Source organism: Thecamonas trahens (genome assembly GCF_000142905.1).
Source record: "Thecamonas trahens ATCC 50062 unplaced genomic scaffold supercont1.2, whole genome shotgun sequence".
Taxonomy (NCBI): domain Eukaryota; order Apusomonadida; family Apusomonadidae; genus Thecamonas; species Thecamonas trahens.
In genome coordinates, this window is record NW_013657678.1 from 466932 (window position 1) to 480066 (window position 13135).

The 13135-nt window shown below is 61.8% G+C and overlaps 4 protein-coding genes across 4 annotated transcripts; 3 read left to right on the forward strand and 1 right to left on the reverse strand.

Annotated features, from left to right (window-relative positions):
* Positions 1-123: 123 nt before the first annotated feature.
* Positions 124-6399, forward strand: AMSG_11606 (uncharacterized protein; the record flags this gene model as incomplete). The annotated part of the gene is made up of 4 exons (XM_013907423.1): positions 124-2580; positions 3109-3176; positions 3360-4813; positions 4978-6399. The coding sequence occupies 4 exons, from the start codon at positions 124-126 to the stop codon at positions 6384-6386; spliced, it is 5388 nt and encodes a 1795-aa protein (XP_013762877.1). The 3' UTR covers positions 6387-6399.
* A 555-nt stretch (positions 6400-6954) lies between these two features.
* On the forward strand, positions 6955-8557 carry AMSG_00520 (ubiquitin carboxyl-terminal hydrolase; the record flags this gene model as incomplete). Its single annotated transcript, XM_013907340.1, has 2 exons — positions 6955-8133; positions 8229-8557. Exons 1-2 carry the CDS (start codon positions 7002-7004, stop codon positions 8555-8557), a joined length of 1461 nt encoding a protein of 486 aa, XP_013762794.1. The 5' UTR covers positions 6955-7001.
* AMSG_00521 (defective in Cullin neddylation protein DCN1) lies at positions 7919-8917 on the reverse strand (the record flags this gene model as incomplete). The annotated part of the gene is made up of 1 exon (XM_013907341.1): positions 7919-8917. A coding segment is annotated over one exon (347 nt), but the record flags the coding sequence as incomplete, so codon positions are not given.
* A 1502-nt stretch (positions 8918-10419) lies between these two features.
* AMSG_00522 (ATPase family 2 protein) lies at positions 10420-13043 on the forward strand (the record flags this gene model as incomplete). The annotated part of the gene is made up of 1 exon (XM_013907342.1): positions 10420-13043. Exon 1 carries the CDS (start codon positions 10428-10430, stop codon positions 13041-13043), a length of 2616 nt encoding a protein of 871 aa, XP_013762796.1. The 5' UTR covers positions 10420-10427.
* Positions 13044-13135: the final 92 nt, after the last annotated feature.

Below are 13135 nucleotides of genomic sequence, written 5' to 3' on the forward strand. Positions count from 1 at the left end.
ACGTCGCACACTCACCTCGCGAACATACTAGTCGGGATGAGTGCTGATGCGCCGAATCGGGACTCGCTAGACAAGCTGCAGGCTGCAGGTTTGCGTGGGCTCTCCCCTTCTCTTTGGCAAGCTATGCTTGCGGCAGACTGTGGCGTGACTGCCGAGACGGAGGAGATCGACACGGTCAAGGATGCTCTGGTGGCGTTTTGTGAGAAGCGGGCGGCTTCGGAGGTCGAGGGAGTGACCCTGTCTAGGGATGATTGGATTGAGGTTGCCAGCTCGTGTCTGAGTCACAACTTTGCGGCCAGCCTGTCCGTGGCTGGATTTGTGGACTTCATGCTCACTACTGCAGCGCGGGAGGCTCAGGCCAAGGCTGAGCTGGAAGCGCAGATTGCGGACAAGGATGCCGAGATTGCGGACAAGGATGCCGAGATTGCGGACAAGGATGCCGAGATTGCGGACAAGGATGCCGAGATTGCGGAGCTCAAGGCGGTGTCACAGGTGTCCCCGACGTCGAGACTCGAGGTGCCGTACTTGAAGCCAGTGCGGGCCAAACACTTTGCGGGCGTTGTGCCGACCGGTAGCCGCTGGGTTGCCTCGCCCGAGCTTCTTCTTGCGCCAATGCTGATGGGTGAAGTGGTGATGGGTGTGCTCTCTCTTGGGACCAGCGGCACGGCCTCACTGGAAGTGCAGCATCTGGATGACATCCCGGATGCGTGGACAGGCTTTGTGGCATCTGGCCTGCGTAAGGCGAACACGATCGGAAGCACCGTAGTCTGCCACGAGCTCATCAAGGCTACCTTACCGCTGTTTCGGGGGCTCAGCAACAACCACAAGGTCCAGTCGTTCTACAGAGGCTCGGTTGGCGTGGCAGCGCTCGAGTCATCGTTGACTCATCGAGTGTGCGAGGGTCTGGGTCACGTCTTTGCCAACCAGCAAGGGACACGGGCTGGGTTCCACTCGTCCAGCTCTCAAAGCACATTCTCTGTGGCGTCACCTGTCAAGACCAACCCGAGCCACACGGACCGTGCACGTGCGAAGCGAACCGCAAGCTCTTCGTCACGTAGCCACGAGCCGCAGACGTCCGGGCTGTACAGCAGCGCAGCCCGGATGAACATTGGGCGGGAGATTGCGGTCTCACATGGGCAAGGTTGGGACGGGGTGAGACCAGTTGACACCCAGCTCAGCACCAAGGTGGATGTGCTGTTTACGTTTGAGGAGAACGACATGGTGCTGCCATTGGGACTGTGGGAGCCTGGATTCGATCCCAAATCGGCCCAGTGTCCGATCACCATGCACAAGAGGAAGCAGGCCTACGGCTACGCGCACAACCTCACGCGGGCCTCAGCGGGCTTTCCGCACACAATGGCGCTCGTGGCGCTGCGGTCCGAGTACCCGACGCGGGCCAACAAAGCTCTGCAGGTGCGGACGAAAATGGCAGTCGACGGCTATGTGCTCCAGGCTGAAAAGTGCCGCGCGCTTAAGGCCAAGGCCACCGACGATGAGCCTGTTGAGCACACCGAGCTGGTTCTGGACTGCGTCGAGCTGGTGCGAGCGCTGGAGGCGCCGGCGGAGCTGGAAGACGACGAAAAGTTTGATTGGTTCATGCGCAAGGTGAGCCAATTTTCGCTGGCGATGTTTGCAGCGGCGCATGTGGCATCCGAGCGCCATGCCGTGGGCGGGGATGGGGGCGACGGGGTGAAGAACGTGTCGAAAGTGCTGTCCACAGAGGGTAAGATGGTGTACAAAGCGTTTGACGGCTCGAAGACCCGTTCGATCAACGAGCATCTTTGGCGCAAGTACGCAAGCGACGTGTTTGTGACCGGCCTGTACCAGGCTGTGGTGGACGACGAGACCGAGGAGGCGATGACTGACATGGGCATGGCATACCTTGTCGGCCGAGCCAAGGCGGCGGCGCAAGGTGCGGGTGCAAGCAGAGAAGCGCTGCCGTCGGACCGGGACGAGCTGCTGGCGAGCCTGGAGAACCTGATATCAGAGCAGCAGGGAACCGACAACGACATTTGGGCGATGCAGGCAGCCTGCAATGATCTCCGTGCTGCAGCCAACAGCGGAGGTATGCCTGGCAAGCGGGTGCTGGGCAGCGACGGACGCTGGTACCGCGAATACGGACTAGTCATGCGTCTGGTGCCTGCAGTGGCCGACGTGACGGTGGCGCACTTTGTGTCGCTGTTCAAAACTCTCCAATGCATGGACAACGACGGAGTGGCCCACCTCGACATCCGCGACGCCAACTTGGTGTTTGGGGCCGACGGGAAGACACACATCATCGACTGGGATCTGGCCGGCGTGTCTGGAGAGGCTGTGTATCCGGTTGGGTTCAATTGGGTCACCGACGGCATGCGTGTCGAGTCGGTCATGGATGCTGTGGCCAAAAACGAGACCCCTACTGGCTACGCGTGGCACGACGTTGTGGGCGCGGGCGGGGTCATGAAGCTGTACTCCTGCGATTCAAAGGACAATCGGACGGTCTGGAAAAAGGTGACCGAGACCCTGGTGAATGTGGACGATGCCTCGTCGGCGAGGTCAGCTTTGGCAGTTGCCATTGAGGAGCTTAGCTCGAAGGAGAACGTTCGCTTGTGGTGCCTTGGGCGGGAGAAGACCGTCTTGGCAACTGACTCTCCTCCGCTCTCGCCCGATGGATCACCGGCTCGGGCGGCGGTGGGGTCGTCGTCAGCAGAGTCGTCGCCAGCTGGCTCATCATCGACCTAGCCGCCGTCAGGGGGTCGGTAGACCCAGAATCACCCCCCCTCCCCTCTGTTCCCGCCGCACCCGTTCCTTGAAGGCCGGGTCAGCAGCGACTACAGCTGTGGCAAGCTAATGTAAAACTCAACACTCACGGCTGCCGTACCGATCCGATGATGTTGCAGCTTTCGTCACTGTGGTCTCGCTCGCCAGTCGCCCGTGACATTCCAGCATCCGTCAGTTGCTGAGCAAAGGCAGACAAGAACGATATGTTGTTACTCGACTCGGTATCTACGTGACTACACCAACACCAGCAACACGCAACCAAGAGGAAGCCAACTTAGACGAAGAAGGGCTGAACTGGCTGTGTAGTTCATGACCTCGCACGACCGATGGCTTCCTCGACGGAGGGAGTCGGGCACTGACAAGGTCCAGGGCAAGCCGACGGAATCAAACTCGCGCGAACTGATTCCTCACTTTGAGTACGGCCGGGCTTGGAGGCTGCATGCGTCTATGCGTGTGTGTGTGTGTGTGTGTGTGTGTGCGTGTCTTGGCAATGGTCTTCCAAGCCGACATTTCTGCCTATCTTTCAATTGAAACAGAAGCAAATCGTCATTTTGAACACTCACGCAGGCCGTGCGATGTGCGTGACGTGATTTTGATAGGATTGCAGAGAAGCTCTTCTTGTACAACATTCCGGTCGATCTTCACGACATTGTGGCCGAGGCGTACAAAGCTGGCGATCCTGTGGCGGTGGCGGTCTCGTCGTACTGCACCGACTGGGGAACTCGGTCGGACCAGATCGACACCATACTTCGCTACGGCGCGCTTGTCTGCCCGCCGCAGCCACTCAGCCGCAGCCACCTCTCACTGGCTTCACTGTTCAAGTCTGAGGCTGTGCCAAGTGAGACCACGGCCGCGGATGGTGCAGGTTCGTCGTCCTCGGTCCTCTCGCCATACATCGACGCCGCAGTTGACTGGCTTGCGCCGGCCAAGGCTGCCAAGGCCGAGAGCTCGCGCGCCAGATCGGGTGGCAAGAAAAAGAAGGGCTCTGGGGCAAGGGCGTTTTCACTTGCCAGCGTGCTGTTGCATCCGTCGGTCGAGCAAGATTCAAACTCGGACGACGGCGAGGAGGCTGCCAATGCGGCCGATGCGAGCGGCGACAAAGAGCAGGGCGTCCCGGGCTCGGGGCGCAAAGTAGAGAAGTTGACCAAGATCGGAGCTCAGATGACAAGCCGGAAGGAGAAGCTGTCGCGGGTCTTCTCCAAGGACGTGAGCGGGTCCAAAGACTCACGCATGGCCGCGTTGACCAACACTGTCCGTCATGCTCCTTTGTCGCTCTTTGTTTCACGCATGGTCAATGCCTCACCGTACCCGATGGTGCATACACTGGCTGGTGCTGGTGACACCGAGATGCTCGGATGGCTTCTCGGCCAGATCAAGGCCCTGCTGCACGAGGATAAGAATCCGTGGATCTCGCGCAGCGACACCGATCCCAATTCGATTGTCGCTCGCATCACAATCTCCCCCAACGAGCTCACGTCGGTCAGTGTCCCCATTGGCGCTGATGACATCAACGATGTACTTGGCATGCAGGTCTCAATCCCGTTCTTCCGCAAGTGGACCCCGCTCAACCTCGCCATCCAACAGCAGCACCCCGAGATGGTTCAAATGCTTCTCGATGCAGGACATCTGCCGTGGGCCTGGTGTGGCGGGCTGGACCCGATGGTTCTTGCCGCGTCGGTGAACAACGTGACTGCCATGCGCGCTGTTCTTCAAAATCGTGCGCGGCGCACAGCTACGCGCACCTTCAACGTGGTTGAGAGGGCGTGCGTATCCCGCAAGACAGTCGACGCTGCGTGGATGCCATTGGCGTTGCGGGCAGCACTCAAGCACGCTCACCAGGAAGTCGTTGCCTTTATCTTCAATGAGGTGCATGACATCACGGGCGGCAAGGAAAAAGGGGCTGACATCTCACGACAGGCACTTGTGGCAGGCCTTGCTACCCTGGTCATGGCGCCGCTGGCCCCGCGGGTGGTCCGCCGTGGTGAAGCCGTCACCTTTCTCTCGCTCGCCGAGCGCGCAGCCGCTCATCTCGAACTGTATGCGGTGCTGCGCAGTCAGCCTCTGTGGCCAACTCCGCTGAGCGCCGCCGAACTTCGGGCCAAGCCGGTTTTTATCGCCTTGCCACCACCGGAAATCTTCCACTGGCGGAAGCTATTTTCGCGGACTTGGACGCGAGCGTGGACGTGTCGACTGTCATCGAGCGGCCAACCGACAGAGACCGCTGCTCGCCGCTTGTCCGCGCGCTCGAGACTGGATCGCTGGACATGGCCCAGTTTCTGGTCGATCGGGGTGCATCGCTGGTGGCGCGGCGCACCGATGGCGCCGATGCCCTGTACATGGCCGCGCGCCAGGGGCACCTTTCCTGGATTGGTATGCTGCTCAAGAGCCTGTCGGACAGCGATCTCGCCGCATCCGAATCTTCGCGCGGGCGCGGCTCGGCGCTTCACGCCGCATGCACGGGACACAATCCGGACGTGTTGGCGCTCCTTCTTGCGGATGGGCGGCTCTCTGTTGAAGAGACAACGGTATCGTCGCTGACACCGTTGGCCACGGCAGCCCGTGTCGGTGCTGCGCGGTGCGCACGGCTTCTGCTCGAGGCCGGCGCCAATGCGCTTTTCACCGCCTCGGAGCCGCTCGAGACCCACCCGATTGTCCTCACCATCTGGCATCACCACACCGAGGTGCTCAAGGAGTTTATTCGGGCTGGCATCAACCTCAAGCTGTACTCGGAAATGGTGCCGTTGGTGGAGGAGTGCATCCAGCGGTCGTCGGTCGATGTGCTCAACTTGCTCATTGCTGCTGGCGTTCTGCCCAACGAGAACCAAATCAGCACGGCGTTCATTGTCCAAAAGCCGCGACTCCTCTGGGACCTACTCGCCACCTTTGACCGCTCCGCGTCTTCGACGCGCGCGCTGCCGACGTGGATTTGGGCTGATGATCGGAACTGCCAGCACGTCACTCTCGGGCTCAACAACGCATGTGTTGTTGTCTACTGTATCTTCCAGCTCCGCTGGGCCTATGGCCACGATCTTAACGCGCTCCTTGCCCGCCTGCACGGTGACGACCGCTATGCGCAGCTCATCCCATTCCTGGCTTCGGACGTGTGGCACACCTGCGAGGTTGCACCGTCGCTGCTCTTCCTCTCGCGGCTGTGTAAGAACCCGCTGACCGCGCTCTGCAGAGCCTCCGGCCTCCCCATCGAGATTTGGGTCATGGAGATCTTGCCTTACGTTCGATCCGACGCCGAAGTCCGCTCAGTCAAGCCGCGGCATCGTGACTTTGCTCTTGTCTCGCTCAACACACCCATGAGCGTTCTCCTCGCCAATCACTCGGACAACTCTGAACTCTGCTCGCTCTGGGCCCGGCATGGCCCGTCGATTCCGTTCTCGGTCTTCTTCTTCTCACTCAAAGCTGCCCTTGTCGCTCGTCGGCCCGACCTCGTCGTCGCCGCTCTCCACCTCTTGTTTGACGAAAGAGCTAAGAGAGTCATTCCTGCCCACGACCTCGTTAATTCGCTCTTTCCCATCATCCAAGCGAATACCACCACAGGCAGTGTCGCCCAGATCAAGCCGGCCGTCTCAAGCCCACAACCAGCAGTTGGCTCATCCAATGGCTCGCTCAGCTAAACTCACAGTCAATGTTAAGAGCAACAACGCTGCACAGCACAGTACAACTCCTGGTTGCGCATCGAGTAACGTGGAGAAAGGATCGAGCATGTTGGCGGGTGGTGCTTGTCAGTCGGTCGAGCGAGTTGGCTGATCGGTCGGGCCGGCACAAGGGGGGGGGTGAGCCATCATACTCCGCCACCGCTCTCGAGTCGAAGACCACCTTCCGAGTGCACAGGCGGGAGAGAGAGAGAGATAGAAAGAGACGTGTAGAGAGAGAGAGAGAGAGGACAGGAGAGGCAATTGAGCGCGTGTGAGTTGTGCTCTGCTGCTGTTCCGCAGTCTGTAGCCGTTTGAGTGTGGTGAGTCATGGCTGCGCCTCCCCCGGTTTGTGCCCATGCCCTTCCCCTTCGCAATGGCTGCGCCCATTCCAACCAGCTCGCAGCCGACAAGACCGCCCTTGGTGACCTCACCGCAGGCGTTGCTCTTGGTCGTCTTGTCCTCCATGGCGCAGCTGCACCTCTGTCCTGCCGTGCCTGCGACTCGGCTGCCGCCGCTACCAAGACCAATGGCGGCCAACACCTGCCGAAGTCACCTCTTGATGCCGGCCTGCACCTCTGCGCCCACTGTCCGGCCATGTCGTGCTCCCGGGCCCATGCCGCCGCACACGCTGCCACCCACCCGGACCACAGCCTAGCGGTTGTCATCGACTTTGATGCCGTCTTTTGCTTTGCATGTGCGCGCTTTGTCTACGACAACGCCATCGATGCCGCCCTGGCCGCAGGCACCCTCGCCGCCCGCGCCCGCATCCGCTCGTGGGCTGTTCCCGCCGCCCATCTCCGCGTCCACTCGGCCGAGTGGCTTGTCAGTGCTGAAGACATGGCCGCAGCCTCGCAGCGGGTCGGTGTCAAGCGCGCGCTCGGCGAGCCATCGTCAGCCGAGGCGTCTGAGGTCGACGACGTGGGTATGCGGATCAAGAAGCGCCGGCGCGGGCTGCGCGGGCTCAACAACTTTGGCAACTCGTGCTTTATGTCGTGTGTCCTGCAGACGCTTCTTCACAACCCGCTGCTTCGGGCATACTTTCTCTCGCACCTGCACGATCCAACCAAATGCACCGTGGCCAAGAAGCGGTGCCTGGGGTGCAACATGGTGAGTCTTTTTACGCAGACTCTCTCGGGTTCGTCGCTGCCGATGAACCCGTCTGAGTTTCTGCACTCGATCTGGGTCCACTCCAAGTACCTCGCTGGCTACGAGCAGCAGGACGCGCACGAGTTCCTCATTTCGGTCCTCGACGGCATCCACACGCACTCGCGCAACCAGGTTCCGCTGCCTGTGGCTTCGGTGCCGCTGCCGGCACGGCCGGCACCGCGCTGTTCGTGCGTTGTTCACTCGGTATTCTCCGGCATCCTCTCGTCCAAGCTCGTCTGCCTCTCGTGTGGGGCTTCGTCGCCGTCGTACGACCCGTTTGTCGACGTTTCGCTCCAGATCTCGTCCGAAGTCAAGGCGCTCGAACAGTGCCTGCTCAACTTTACTTCGTCAGAGCGGCTGAGCGTCGAGCTTCCGTGCCGCGCGTGCGCGCCCGAGGGCAAGCGGCCGTTTACCAAGCGGTTGCAGTTCCAAGAGCTGCCGCTTACTCTTGCTATCCATCTCAAGCGCTTTGAATCGCATGGAGGAACCGCCACAGGCTCTTCTGTCAAGCTCTCGGACTTTGTCTCGTTCCCACTGGTCCTCGACATGGCCCCGTATGTGGCCCGTGAGTCGCAATCCGGTTCGACCACGCCTTCACCACAGCAGGCGCCGAGCTCGACAGCCCCGACTGGCGAGGCCCGCGCTCCGCCTTCGCTCGACATGTACGAGTACGAGCTTTTGCCGTCGTCGTCCACATTGGCTCCATCGACGCCGGACACTACATTGCCTACGTACGCGTTCCGGCGCCAACGGTCGGCGCCGCCGCCGTCCCGGCGTCGCAGCTCTGGTTCCGCTGCGACGACGCGGTCGTCACGCTTGCTACCGTCAAAGAGGTCCTTGCCTCCGAGGCCTACCTCCTCTTCTACGTCAAGCGCGAGATCGACTACCACGATCTCGGAAAGACCGAGATCATCAGCGCGTCGTCGTCCACGCCGCGTGCTGCGCGATCCTCGGTCCTATCACCTACAGCCTCTTCGCCACGCACCTTTCCGCCGCAGGCATGACCCTTCTGCTGCTTCATCTGTCGCCACGAGCTCGCAGCCACTCAACGTACGCGTCAATGAGGCCTGGCCAAGAGCCGTCGTCGATGCCGTCCTCGGTGTAGTTGCTGGCGTCGGCCGCAGCAAGCTGGTTAAATTCGGCAAAGCAGAGCCACTCGTCGTGCGTCACCACTCGCGCCTTGCAGGCATCCGACGCCAGAAAGGCCACAAAGGTTGGCACATGCGCTGCATCGCTCCGCCCGGTGAACAACAGCTGGAGCATGGCGGATGCAACATCCTTGCCTACATTGCGCTGCGACTTGGACGCGCGACCAAACTCGTGGGCAAAGGCGTACAGGTTGCGAAACTCTGCCGCATCCATCGCCGCCGGTGCCAGCCTTGCCAGCTGAGCCGGCGCTCGCAGCTCGCGCAGCGCCCGCACACCCATTCGCTCCAGGCCGGCCACAAACTCACTCCGCGAGAAGTAGCCCATTCGGCTCGCGCCCATGTTGGCTGCAATCGACAGTACCTCGGGTGCCGATGGCAGAAGACCCACGTCGAAGCAAAACTCCTCGACTGCCGCGGGGCCCATGATCTCATCGCTGCCACCGTGCTTTGTCACGTAGTGAGCAAACAGAGCTTCGCAGTTGGCATCTAGCACCGTCTCTGACGGTGTCGGGTGAGCAGCCAGCGCCTCACGCATCAGTCGCTCTTGCTCCTTAAAGTTGAGATCTTCGACCTCGGCCGAGTCTGCCCCGCTTGCATCTCGTGCTGTAGCCTCTGCGTGCGAAGCAGTGGGGGATGGCGTGACATCGGCAGCGGCAGGGGGTAGATCAGAAGTGGCAGCAGTTGGGTCAGGATCATCATCATCAGCAGCAGGAGATGGATTGGGATCGGCGGCCGCAGCAGGGGGTGCCTCGGTGGCAGGGGTAGGAGATGGATCGGTAGCGGAGCGGGGCGGGGCAGCAGCCGCAGCCGACGATCTGGCAGCAGCCGCAGCTCTTGCACGCTTGATGACCATCTCCTTGCGGATACGCGAGATGCGGAACCAGTGTGGGGTGCGAGGGTGGCAGGCATGCTGAGCTAACAGGACCAGTGTCTCAAGCAGAGCCTCCTCGTCACCGTCGGCAACATAGGCCAAGTAGGGGCAACCACGGCAGACTCGCCGCGGTCGTACCCTCGCAGCAGAACCTCGCCTTGGGCCTGGCATTGCTTCAGCCGCTCTGCATGCCGCTCTACAACCTCAGCAAACGTTTTCCGCGTCTCCATGGCCGACACACACACGCACACAAGCACACGCACAAATTCGGCGAGATGTGTTGTCAGTCAGTAGCCTGGCTGGCTGGCTGGCGCTGGCTGTCTGGCTGGTGGTGGCAGAGGTGGTCGTGCCTGCCTGTTTCTCCCTTCTTCCGACAGATGTCGCACTCCGCTCGCCAAGGCGAGTCGCTGCCCTTTTGGCCACCGATGGAGACTCCCATCCCGCAGGTTTCGGTGGTGAGGGGTAGAGCGGGGCATTTATCAGCACCTACAATGATCCGATACGCGTTGATCCTGCGTGCTGCGGCACTGTCGGTGGCCTATCGACCCGGGCCGGGCTGAACAAAAGGGATCAGCCCCTTGCGGGAATCCCCCCTCCTATACTCCTTCAACCAAGATTTGCTTCCCTGCCACCTAGATCAGCTAGCTCAGCACTCTAATGCTTTGATCCATACTGATCTTGCGTGCTGCAGCGCTGCCGGTGGCCTACCGAGGCTGGCCGGGCCAGGCTGAGCAAAAGCAATCGGATCATCCCCCTTCCTCCCCGCCCCCCTACCCCCCCCCCCCCGCACCCCACACCCACACGGTACACTCCACGCCAGAGAGTGAGACAGGGCACACAAGACATACTTTGGAGATGGGGCGACGGAAGCCGAGGACGCCGCAACGGACAAGGGGCGGCAGGGAGGGAACAGGGCATACCGTGATGACCGTCACCTCGCCGGTCAACTATGGCACACCGGTGGCTCAAGGCCGCTCGCGGGGTCCGCTCGACGACACACCGCTAGCACTGTATGCCCTGTTTGGTGAAGCCATCGATGAATCGCTAGGCAAAGCTCCTCTGAGTGAGCCATCTGATCACGCATCCGATCAGGCTTCGTTTGATGCTGAGCTCACACTGAGTGTGCTCCGCATGCCCGACGCCATCGAGCCCAAGCTCGCCCATCGATCGGTGGCCTGGATGAACAAGGCTGCCATGCGCGCTCGGGGCTGGGTCGGCGGTATTCGAGTCATGTTGGTGCGCGCTCCTTCTGTGGCGGCTGCCATCAATGGTCCGGACGGCGCTGATGGCGCTGATGGCACTGATGGCGCTGATGGCGCGGACAGCGCGAGCGAGGCCCTGGTGCATCTGTGGCCGTCCAAGCATGTGCCTGCCGGGTGTGTGTGCATGGACTCGTCCTCGCGGCGATCAGGTGGGCTGAGCTACGGCACCCAAGTTGCTCTTTGTCCGGCGCTCATTGCTGTGGCAGAGGCCACGCGGATGGAGGTCGAACTCAGATCATCGGCTGCGTTGTGGGACAAGGTGCCGCCAGCCACCCTAGCGTCGCTTGTTCTTGGCGAAGCCATTGATCGGATCTTGCGACCAGGCTCGTGGTTCAAGACGTACGTGGGCGGAAAAAGTCTCTCAGTCGAGGTAATTGCGTTGTTTGGCGATGATGCTGAGACTTCTGGCTCGTGGCATCAGGTCTCGTCGCGGACGGCTATTGTCAGCATGGATTTGGCTACCGCGACCGGCGTCGTCCGCCGTGTTGACTTTGACAGCTCTCAGGGCAGCAGTGGTGCAAGCTCGGACGGCTGGGTGCCCAAGGAGGTACCAGCGGAAGTTCTGGCGTCGGCGCTCCGTGTCGGCGGGCTCGACGACGAGCTTGAGGTTGTGCGCAAGCTGCTGCAGCGCGCGGTTGCCGGGAGCACCAATGCAACAATCCGCCCGGCCAAGGGCGTGCTCCTGTACGGCCCGCCGGGAACCGGCAAGACTGCAATGGTGCGGTCTCTGGCGCGCGAAGAAGGCGTCACGCTGTTTGTAGTCGACGGTGCCGAAGTGCTCTCCAAGTACTATGGCGAGACTGAGGCCAAGCTGGCGGCAGTTTTCAGCGCTGCTAGCGCCGCCTGCAGGCCGGCGGTTATCTTTGTGGATGAGATCGACGCGCTTGCTCCGTCCCGCGAGTCGGGCACGCTGACGCAGCTGGAGAAGCGCATCACGTCCACGCTGGTGGGCCTGCTCGACGAACTGCACGCAAGCGACTCGGCAGTCTTGTTTGTGGCTGCCACCAACCGGGTGGCGGCGCTGGACCCGTCGATGCGCCGGCCGGGACGACTCGACCGCGAGCTGGAGATCGGCGTGCCGTCGCCGAGCGGACGGGAGGCCATTCTCAGCGCCCACCTTGGCGCCCTTGACGCCGGGGTGTCTGCGGTGACACCTGCCGACATCAAGTGGCTGGCGAGCAAGACGCACGGATTTGTGGGTGCCGACCTTGCCGCACTCCTCCGCGAAGCCGGTGTCTACGCCATGCTCCACGGCTCTGCACAGTTGCGGATGGACGACTTTACAGCGGTGCTGGGCAAAGTCAAGCCATCAGCGCTACGCGAGCACGTGTTGGACGTGCCTAACGTGCGCTGGGACGACATTGGTGGCCAGGCCGAGGCCAAGCAGGCGCTGCAGGAAGCTGTCGAGTGGCCGCTGCGGCATCCCGAGGCGTTTGTGCGGCTCGGCATCCGCCCACCCAAGGGCGTGCTTCTCTATGGCCCGCCGGGCTGCTCCAAGACCATGATGGCCAAGGCGCTTGCGACAGAGTCGGAGCTCAACTTTGTGGCTGTTAAGGGTCCCGAGCTGTTCAATATGTGGGTGGGCGAGTCGGAGAAGGCCGTCCAGGCGCTGTTTCGCAAGGCGCGGGCCGCCGCACCGTGTATTGTGTTTTTTGACGAGATCGACGCGCTTGCCACCTCGCGCTCCGCCGCCGGCGGCGGTTCGTCCGTCCAGGAGCGGGTTCTCGCTCAACTCCTTCACGAGATGGACGGTATCGAGGCGCTGCACTCAGTTGTCGTCGTTGCGGCTACCAATCGGCCGGACAAGATCGACGCCGCGCTCCTCCGGCCCGGACGCATGGACCGAGTGCTGCATGTCGGCCTGCCTGATGCTCCCGCCCGGGCCGCTATCATTACCAACGCGCTCGCCAAACTCGACGCCTCGCTTGTCGCCGCCGACGTAGCAAATCACCTAGCGACGACCCTGGTGCCTGCCCTCGACGGTTACACAGGCGCCGAAGTGGCTCATCTGGTCAAAGAGGCCTCACTTGCTGCACTGGCTGAGGTCCTTGACGCCGCACAAGCCTCAGGTCTTGCTCCATCGGCCGCCAAGCCAATCCCCATCACTGCCGCCCACCTCGATGCCGGACTGGCAGCCCTCGGCCCGCCGCGAACCCCTCCCGATCTCCTGCAGTTCTACGCCGACTACGCCGCATCGATATCTGCCTAGCTCCCCCCTCCTCCCCTGACGCAAATGTATACACCATCATCACTCATTGCCTCGTCGCTCACTACCAGTCCCCCCCTGTCCCTGCCCCCCCT